Genomic DNA, 9,668 nt, shown 5'->3' on the forward strand with positions numbered 1-9,668 from the left:
AAAAAATTTATTTAAAACACACTATCTTTTGTTATTATTATATTTTTTTATTGATCATGAGTTCATAGGTTATAGGCAAGACAAAAGGGTTAGCTCTCCCCGATATATAGATTAGACAATTGAGTCAATCCTCATAAGAAACAGACTACAAACCATGCTAATATAGTGCTTTGATATAAAATCTACTAAATATCAACTTCAATGTGTATATAGCTGGAAAAGAATTCATAACTTTCAGCATGCGTTAGACCCAACTACTAAGTTATAATATATATATATATATATATATATATATATATATATCTATATATATATATATGCTTTTAATGCCTAAAAATACCCTAATTAATTTTATCGTAAAAACAGTTAATAAAATAGAGAATATTCCATTACTTTTGAAAATAAAAAATTAAAACACCTAAAATATCCCACTTTGATTTTAAAATTTAGTTCTCCATTTATTTTTACCTTAGTTTAGGCCTCCGTACCAGTATCGAATATGTATCGGATACCGATATGGCCCCGATACGTATCCGATAAGACTAAAGAAGTATCCGAATTAAAATAATTAATTTTGAATATCTGATTCGGCGGAGATACGTTTTTGAATTATTTAGGTTAAACGGGTCGGGTCTGCAAATAAAACTAATTTAGAACCCGTTAATAACCGACCCGTTAATTATAACTAACCCGATATCGCTCCCCCGTTCCTCTCTCTCTCGCGCGCGACTTAAAAAACCCCTCTCTCACGCGTCGGCGGCGGCGACGAAAACACACCTTCCTCCCTCACGCGCCGGCGACGAAGGCCTCCCTCCTTCCTCCCTCCTCCCTCACGCACCGGCGACGAAAGCTTCCTCCCCTCCCCTCCTCCGCGCGGCGACTCCCTCGACAGCGGCTCCCTCTCGCAACGACGACTCCTTCGGCAGCGACTCCCCCTCGCGACGGCAACCCCCTCCGGTGACTGAGGTACCCTACTTCATCTCCTTCCCTCACGCACCTTCCTCCCTTCCTCCTGCACCTTTGTCTGTGATATTAGAATTTAGGGTTTCGATAGATTTTTTAAGGGTTTCGATCACAGTGAGGCAGTGAGCTGATTGATGCTATTAGAGTAATTTCGGATGCTATTAAGGTCCTTAACCTAAAAAAAATATAGTTATTTTGCATCTATGGTTATCTTTACTCATCTATATAGTAACTGATAGTTAATAAAACTAACAACATTGTGATTTTAAGGCATTTTAAGTAAAATCAACGTGACGAATAATAAATATCCATATAGTAGAGGAGGGTGTAAATGATAATAAAAGCAAAAAGTGAGGTATTTTTGCGCTAACATATACGCAAAAGGGCTCAAAGTCTAGCATCTCCATCATGAGCTCAACAGATACCAGATTATAAGGGAGTAAATGGAGGAGAATCACTACCCAGTTAATTGACCTGCTAAACTGAATGACACAATGGCCTAAGAATGTGATAGTAAAAAGCAAACACTCACAAATCTCTCAAACCACCAAATGCCTCACCCTCCCACTAAAGTCTGCCTCCCCGTGGTCGGAACAAACAGGAGGAAAGAGACTAATAGTTGGAGCTCCCAACGGAGAGGGGGAGCCCTACACCTCGCTTTGGATCTAGAGTAGAGGAGGAGGAGAAAAGATCAATGTAGTGTTGGGGCTTCATGGTCTTTTTCTTGCCATTACTAATAGTAATCCAACTTATTCATAGAATAATTGAACTAATATGAAAATTGGAATTATCTCGGGTAGTTCTAGTGTCGATATTGGACCATCTTCTTTTACTATCAAAGTTAAACATCATTGCAACCAGTATAAACAAACAATGATGGAAAAATTCAGAAAATTCAGTTGTTAATTAACTTAAACATCATTGCTCTCAATTCAAAACATTTTTAATATATCCTTGCCTCTTCTATCATCTATGCAAATGAAAATGCTATACAAATGGAAAAGACATACAATGTATGATACCTAAATATCAAACTACATTTGGAATATTTACAAACACATTTTCCATCACCGATACCTAAAGAAAATAAGATTATAAAAAAGAAGTTAGAAATAGTTTATAAAAGCATAAAATGGGAAAAATTTATTATGAGAAGTATAGTACACATACCTTAGATGAGCTGATTTGTTTTTTTGATGATTCTCTAATCCAATTCTCTCCACATATCAAAGCTTCTACTGTCTTTGAAGACAAAGAGCTTCAAAAATCATTTAGAATCCTACTGCCAGCGCTAAAAACTAATTCAGATGCAACAGTGGTAATAAGAACTGAAAGGATATCTTGAGCCATCTTGGAAAGAATAGGAAATTTCAACATGTTTAGTCTCCACCATTCTAGAGCATCAAACTTGTCAATCAAACTTGTAGTCTGCTCCTCTAAGTATATTTCTGATTCAGATTTCAGAGGTTCAACTACATTTGTTGATTCCAAAAAAATTTTAAACTTTGCTTGACCTTCTGATCCTTTAGCACCAATCAAGTCATCACTCTTATCAAGTTGAGATTTATCATTCATTCCATTATTTTCACCTGATGTATTCTCAAGTTCATATGATTCAAAAATAGTATACAACACTCTGTGGACCCTTTACATGTTTATTTGAGCTTCTGTAAAGCAATATATTTTTGGAAAATAAAAGTTAATAAGCTTCATTTTGTATTGGGGATCTAATACTGCTGCTACTGCCAACAATATATCACATTCTTCTCAATATTTATCAAATTTCTTTCTCATTTCTATAGCCATATCCTTTAAAAAGTAGAATTCACTTTCAGGTTCTTTATTTAAAAGCTTCTTTCACTTTCTATAAATCAATCAAAAATAGATTTGCAGTAGGATATGAACTTTCCAATATAATTTGAGTAACATCATAAATTTTTTTCAGAAATTCATAGACTTTTGCAGCTTTAAACCAATCATCTTCTGAAGGTAGCCATTTGTAATTTGCATCTCTCGTTGCATATTGTTAAAAACTTTTTTGTACACAAAAGCATGCTCTAGTATAACATATGTAGAATTCTAACGAGTTGCAACATCCAAAGCTAAACCCTTAGAACAAAATGAGTAGTCAAAGACATATACCCAATATTTTGATTTGAGGTCCACAAATCTGAAGTCAAACTAATTCTATTAGTTCCTTTCAAAAGCAATTTCACTTCTTCTTTTGCAGATTCATATACTTTCATGACATCACTTCTCATTGTGTTTCTAAAAATCTGTTCATAATGTGGATTAAGAACGTTCAGAAGAATGTTGACCATGTTTGCTAAACCATATTAAAAGGATACTCATGTATCATCATTATTTTTGCCATTATTTCTCTCACCACATTTCGGTTGTATCTTGATGAAATAGTTTTGAGATAATTTTCTTCTATAGTTGAAGCCCCAGTAACACTAGATGCAGAAGCAAAAGGAATTTTTTTTGTTTCTAAGGCAATGGAGAAGAGGTAGAAAAGTATCTGTGTAATAATTGCTCGTCATTATTTAATGTTCCTAAGGCACCACTTCACACATAAAAAGACGTGAAATTTTGCACTGGTTTGGTTGGCCTAGCACGGGTGTTGAAGTTCTGAACTGCCGACTGCCGAAGGAGGAGGAAGACGTCGCGGCAGCTCGAGGGGACGAGCACGGGTCGGCACTACCGAAGGAGTAGGAAGCGGGGAGGGGATATGGGATTGGGATATTAGATTTTGGGATTAGGGTTTTATAACTTAGTTTTATACCAAGCCTATCGAGCCGAGCTTGAGCGAGCCGACTTTAGCTCAGGTTCGGCTCGATATTGATTTTGAGCCTCTTTCAGCGGCTCCGGTTGAGCCGGACTCGAGCTCCAGTCGAGCCGAGCCCGAGCCGCTCGTCAAGCTTGACACCTCTACCAGGTAGGAGCGTTAAACCATGGGCCAACCCACATATGGTAGGGGTGAAAATGGGTCATATTAACTCTGACCTGACTTGCGATCTGACCGGGTTAAATCAGATATGGATCGGATTCGAATCCAAATCCAAATAGAAGTTAAAAAAAAAGGATCGAATTTAGATTCAGATACAGTTTTATGTCAGTTGAATCGGATCCGGATCCGGATATCGAATATCCATTAACCTGGTTATGTAGACAACTAAATCTATTAGTACCTATTCCCATCTAATTGTTTGACAAATCAAACATCAGTCGCCTCTCATTTTCCTATTCACCGTCTCCCTCCTCTCGCCGCTAGCCTCTACAACACCTCCTCCCCTCCTCCACGTCTAATCTTCCTGCATCCTCTCCTTCACCTTCCCTAACCCACTCCCACTCCCCGATCCACTACCCACTACCCTATCTTCACCTCAAGTCCTCAATTGTTACTTATTCATCATCGAAACCAAAAACCCTATCTACTTGAAAAACTTATAGACACGCGGATATATCTATAAAAACACTACCCACTACCCAATCCAAACCCAACACGATCTGGGGTTTGCATTGGTCTATTTGTAACCACCCTGAGCTTGGGTACTATTTGCTTTGATTAATCCGTAAGCTATTCTCCAATCGAAGCCCTAATTTCAACTTCCAGTCCACTTTGCTACAAGTTTTTTCAGGTATGTTTATGATTAACTGCTTTCTCGAAATCATGGAACTTTTTTTTGTACCCAATTTGCTCAAGAAGGAGTTTCCAAGGATTAAATTTTGCAACTTCATGCTGTAAATTTTCTTGGGTTGAGACATTATTGAACCAATCACTTTGCAACTCTCTTGCAGAGTTTACTTTGTTTGCTATCTTGAAGAATGTCTGGAGAGGAGGAGGAGAATGCAGCAGAGCTCAAGATCGGGGAAGGTAGTTGTTCTGAGTACTAGGTTGAAGGAAATATCATGATTTTTTTTTTTTCGATTTGATATGAAGATTGATACTTGAAAGTTAGATGGGATGTATTCATTAATGTTTTTCTGTTCATCAGGATAACAAAGAAGTGGGAATAAGTGCTATGGATCTTTATTGGTGGCTTTTAACTATGGTTTGATGTTTCGGTTGCTTTTGGTTTTAAACCCTAGAAAAAGTGAATATTTTAGGCTGAAATATAATGATTTTAGCCTATTGTAGTCCAAAATGAATGTCAAAACTAGAAATCTTGATAGTTTTCATTAAGTTTTACTGTTATGTCTTTGGTGAAACAATTTAGCCAAATTTAGGAGTGCGATGTTGGAGTTTCTTTTGAGAGTGCCACCTTAGAGTAATAATGGTGTCGAATTATTAGACCAAATCAACTTGGAAAACAAAATGCAGAACCAATTATCTTATAGAAATTAGAGAATTGTAGAGAGCCTCTGGAGCCTCCGAGTGTCTAGATGGTCATGCCACAAACTAAGCAGTTGTAATTCAAGGAGGTTGAATAGGCTTCCAAAGAAGTCTTTCAGATTTGGATCGTACTTTTGGTTTTTCGTTTTATGAGAACAGCTTAAAAATATGTTGAAAATGTTCATCATATTTTTACACTGACATTGTATGATTTTCCATTCATTATAATGCTTGTAACAAACAATAGCTATGCAGATTTAATTGTTGCTAGTAATAGTATAGCAAACTACACCAGTCACTCTTTTCTTTTTTGTTCTTGTCAAGTTTTAGCTTCCATAATTTGACGTGTGATGCCCTTTTTTGTGTGTGTGTGTCTTATTGTAACTATTGGTGTTGTCTATTATCAATTGATGATGTTCATTATCTTTTATAGAGTTTCTGAAGGCTAAGTGTCTTATGAATTCTGAAGTTGCAATTATCCTTGATCATAAGTATGAGCAGCTTCAGCAGATGTCCGATGATCCTGCAAACCAAATATCTCAGTAAGTGCTGATGTCATTTTATGCATGCCATCTTTTCTCATTGACATTGCAATGTCAGAACCTTCCAACAATGGGACCTCAATGGATCTTCTCTTCTTCAGGGTATTTGAGAAGTCGCTGCAGTATGTCAAGCGCTTTAGTCGCTACAAGAACCCTGATGCTGTGAGGCAAGTTAGAGAGTATCCTTATACTGCAACGTTTAAGAGAAATTTTCAGAATATGTATTGTGGGTAATGTTAGGAAAATGACTATGTTGTTTTGAAGTTTCAGCAGAAAATGAACAATAAACTGATTCAAAATCAAGGTACAAACTCATTGTTCATGGTCAAATTTAGCAATTTTGCAGGTTCTCACCTTGGTTTAAACCAGTTTTAACTGAAACTGATGAATATACTTTCTAACCAATTCAGTCATAAAATTTAAACTAATGATGGCTGTGCCGACCAACAGGGCATATCAGCTGGCAGATATTGTGTCGGCACTTGGCCAGCACGATGTGTGTGTGTGGGTGGGGGTGCCAACAACACCCCTCCCTTTTGCCTTCGACCGTTGATTTGGGTGGATTAGGGTAGGACAACGGCGGAGGTGCGACTGATGGTATTTCTTCTCTATCTCTTTCTCTCCGTAGAGGCTATTCAGAAGTGACGAAGGGACAAAGGACGCTATTTGTTGTGGCCGAGGGGCGGAGATGGAATTGTGGGTGGTGGAGGAAATGATTGGTGCCATCAGAGGGTTTGGGGAGCTCAATCTAGTGAGGAATATGATATTTGAAGTGGATCGTTTTCTTATTTTTTGTCTTAAGTTCGCCTCACTGATATAGATCCAGTAAGAGGATCTAACTTAAGTGAACCCAAGATAGAACGAGATTTTTCCAAAAAAAAAAAAGGTATGGATTGGAAGCAGCCTTGTGGGAGGATTAGGGCACAACAAGGATTAGGGCTGGACAACGACGGAGGTGCGACCGACGGTATTTCTTCTCTATCTCTTTCTCACCCTCTCCTAATATCTCTTTCTCGTCCTCTAGTTTTTGGCATTTTCTTTCGTCGACATGGCACATGCTGCAATACGTGTCGTGTCGATTGGTAGCCGGCATGCACCGTTACGGCCATCATTAATTTGAACCTCTTTTAGAATGGATATAGAATTGTTGCTTGACTTTTTCTCCCTATTGTTAATTGAGTACCTTAGACTTTGAAATTAAGCCCTTAATTCAATTATCAGAATCCTAAGCAGATATCAGTTGGCTGAATTTGAGGTATGGATGTGGTATATTTGTTGATTAAATTTCATGTAGTTGAAATAGCACTAACTGCAGATATTTATACGGAATGCAGCTCTGCGTTCTTGGCAATCTTTGTCCTGAAACTGTTGAGGAAGCTATTGCTATGGTCCCATCGATCAAGGTAATAAAGATATGAGGCAGTCATTGCTAGCTCTGACTTTAGTGCTTTTTTTCCTCTTTTTGGTTGCTTCACATAATAGGCTTTCCAATATTGATGCTATCTCAAATTTGATGAATTTAAAACTTTGCGAATGATCAAGAATGTGGAGAAAACTAAGGGGTTTATGTAGTATGATGTGTTACATGCTTTTTCTTTAGATTTTGAAAAATTATTAAAGCACTATAGAACCAAAAAGAATTATTTTGATAACCATATGTGTTTTGGTTTCAATCCCATCTCATTATTTGAGATCTTATATTTTAGTCTAGGTTTTTGTTTATCTTGAGAGCTTATATATGTTAAATCCACGACCAGTCTAGGTTCTTGTTTATCTTGAGAGCTTATATATGTTTTATCTAATCTTGAGAGCTTATATACGTTAGCTCTGCAACACCATCTCTTTAATATCCTTCATCGTACTACAGAGTTTCATATAGTCAATATTGTAGAGCAAAAGCAGTTCAATATCTGTTAAAAGTGTTAAACTATCCTCTAGATTTCAATCTTTAATGTCAATTCTTTTTCAATTAATTTTCTTCTGGTTTTACTTGTAGAACAACTAGAGTTCACTAGTATTGATATATTAGCTGTGAAGTACCTGTTCTTTTAGATGATTTTTTTAATGCTTTCTATGGCAGACGAAAGGACGAATTCATGAAGATGACCAAATCGAGAAGCTGCTGCATGACCTTTCTCTAATTAAGAAGTTTGAGTAGCTCATTATGTAGTCGAAAGATTATGAGTCATCTGGTTGTAAATGTTCAAGGCTACTTTTAGCTCTTGCATGTTATTGACTAACTGTACCGTAGAAGGCATTTTCAGACAGTGATACACAGTAAGTTTTATTTGTGTTTAGCAATCTCTGCTAAACAAGTATCAATATATATTATGAATATCAGTACATAAATCTAATAATTATAATGTACAACACTATCTATTAATCTAATAGAAATATAAATATATAATTAAATAAAAATAAGTATTACCTATATTGAGGCATAATAGTTTATAACCTAGTTAATCATTAATTATACTAATTATAATTAATAATCATCATGTTGAAGAATATACATTACTATTAAAATAATTAATGTCTAAATAATTTATCTGCATTAATTAATAAAATAATACCTAATTAAATAAATAAACAAACATAAAATAAAGTAGATAATAAAAATAATGTCACCAGTGTTGAGCCGGGCTCAACACTGCTTGCTACAGTGCTGGGCCGAGCCCAACACTATTGCAGAAGCAGAACGAGTTAAGAGAAGGAGAATGGAAGAAGAAGAAAGAAAGAAAAAGAAGAGAAAGAAGAAAGAAGGAAGAAGAAGAAGAGGAGAGGAAGAAAGGAAGGGAGGAAGAAGAGAGGAAGGGCACCAGCCCACTGGTGGCCAGTCCGCGGCTGGCCTCTCGCCGGCGGCTCGGCTTTGGCGAACCCGAGCCCAAGAGTGCAAGCGAGTGAGTGTGAGAGAGAGAGAGAGAGAGAGTGAGGGAGGGAGGGAGGGAGGGAGGGAGGAGGCTCATCGCGTCAGTGGAGGCGGCGGCGACTCCAGGCTGACGTCGGTAGGGGGAAGAGAGAGAGAGAGAGAAAGAGAGATTTAGAGTGAGAGAGAGAGGCGGTGGGGGCTTGGCGGCGGCGCTGGGATGCGCCATGGCAGGGGCACCCCCAAGTAGCTCACCTTTTGCATGGGCATGAGATCGGCTAACAAATTTTCTTTTTTAAGTTCTAGGTTGTTACAGGCGCGATAGTGCATCCGTCGCTCTATTTTCCGTTCCCTTCTTGTATTGGATTTCATAATCATACCCCAGCAATTTTGTGCCCCATCTCTGGCTATGTCGAATGTGTATACGCTGTCTTATAAAGTATAGAAGGCTTCTTTGATTAGTTCGGATAATGAATCACCTACCGATTAAATAAGGCCCCTAGTTTATCACCGCTTGCAGAATTGTCAATATCTCTCTCATAGGTCGATAATTACTAAAATTTTTGTGATAGAGCCGTTACGGGCGCAATAGTGCATCCGTCGCTCTATTTTTCGTTCCCTTTTTATATTGGATTTCATAATCATACCCAGCAATTTTGTGCCCCATCTCTGGCTATGTCGAGTGTGTATACGCAGTCCCATAAAGTATGGAAGGCTTCTTTGATTAGTTCGGATAATGAATCGCCTACCGATCAAATAAGGCCTCCAGTTTCTCATCGCATACAGAATTATCAATATCTCTCTCTCATAGGTCGATAATTACTGAGATTTTTGTGATAGAGCCTTACTAAGAAAGGCTATGGGATGTCCTCCTTGCATTAATGCAGCTCCTATGCCAACTCCTGATTCTAAAATGCAGTTTTGTGCACATCCACCGAGTGCTCTAATTTGATGGTACCCA

The 9,668-nt window shown here is 37.7% G+C and overlaps 1 protein-coding gene across 2 annotated transcripts; it reads left to right on the forward strand.

The window, feature by feature from the left end:
* Window positions 1–677: 677 nt before the first annotated feature.
* LOC140785354 (DNA-directed RNA polymerase II subunit 4) lies at window positions 678–8,190 on the forward strand. 2 transcript variants are annotated; one of them, XM_073133222.1, is made up of 7 exons: window positions 678–966; window positions 4,765–4,840; window positions 5,733–5,841; window positions 5,943–6,020; window positions 7,063–7,096; window positions 7,176–7,244; window positions 7,922–8,190. In XM_073133222.1, the coding sequence occupies exons 2-7, from the start codon at window positions 4,792–4,794 to the stop codon at window positions 7,997–7,999; spliced, it is 417 nt and encodes a 138-aa protein (XP_072989323.1). In that variant the 5' UTR covers window positions 678–966; window positions 4,765–4,791; the 3' UTR covers window positions 8,000–8,190. The 2 variants fall into 2 exon arrangements, with proteins under 2 accessions (XP_072989323.1, XP_072989324.1); XM_073133223.1 differs by lacking the exon at window positions 4,765–4,840 and having other exon boundaries at window positions 716–966.
* Window positions 8,191–9,668: the final 1,478 nt, after the last annotated feature.

The sequence above is a fragment of the Typha latifolia genome, chromosome 3 (assembly GCF_019914945.1).
Source record: "Typha latifolia isolate L0001 chromosome 3, TyphaL0001v2, whole genome shotgun sequence".
Lineage (NCBI taxonomy): Eukaryota > Viridiplantae > Streptophyta > Magnoliopsida > Poales > Typhaceae > Typha > Typha latifolia.

Excerpts from the sequence above, each read along its gene's own strand:
- LOC140785354 (XM_073133222.1), top strand. The coding sequence starts at position 4,792 with ATGTCTGGAGAGGAGGAGGAGAATGCAGCAGAGCTCAAGATCGGGGAA. Across the intron at positions 7,097-7,175 it reads ATCAGTTGGCTGAATTTGAG|CTCTGCGTTCTTGGCAATCT; the intron begins GTATGGATGTGG and ends TACGGAATGCAG. Across the intron at positions 7,245-7,921 it reads CTATGGTCCCATCGATCAAG|ACGAAAGGACGAATTCATGA; the intron begins GTAATAAAGATA and ends TTTCTATGGCAG.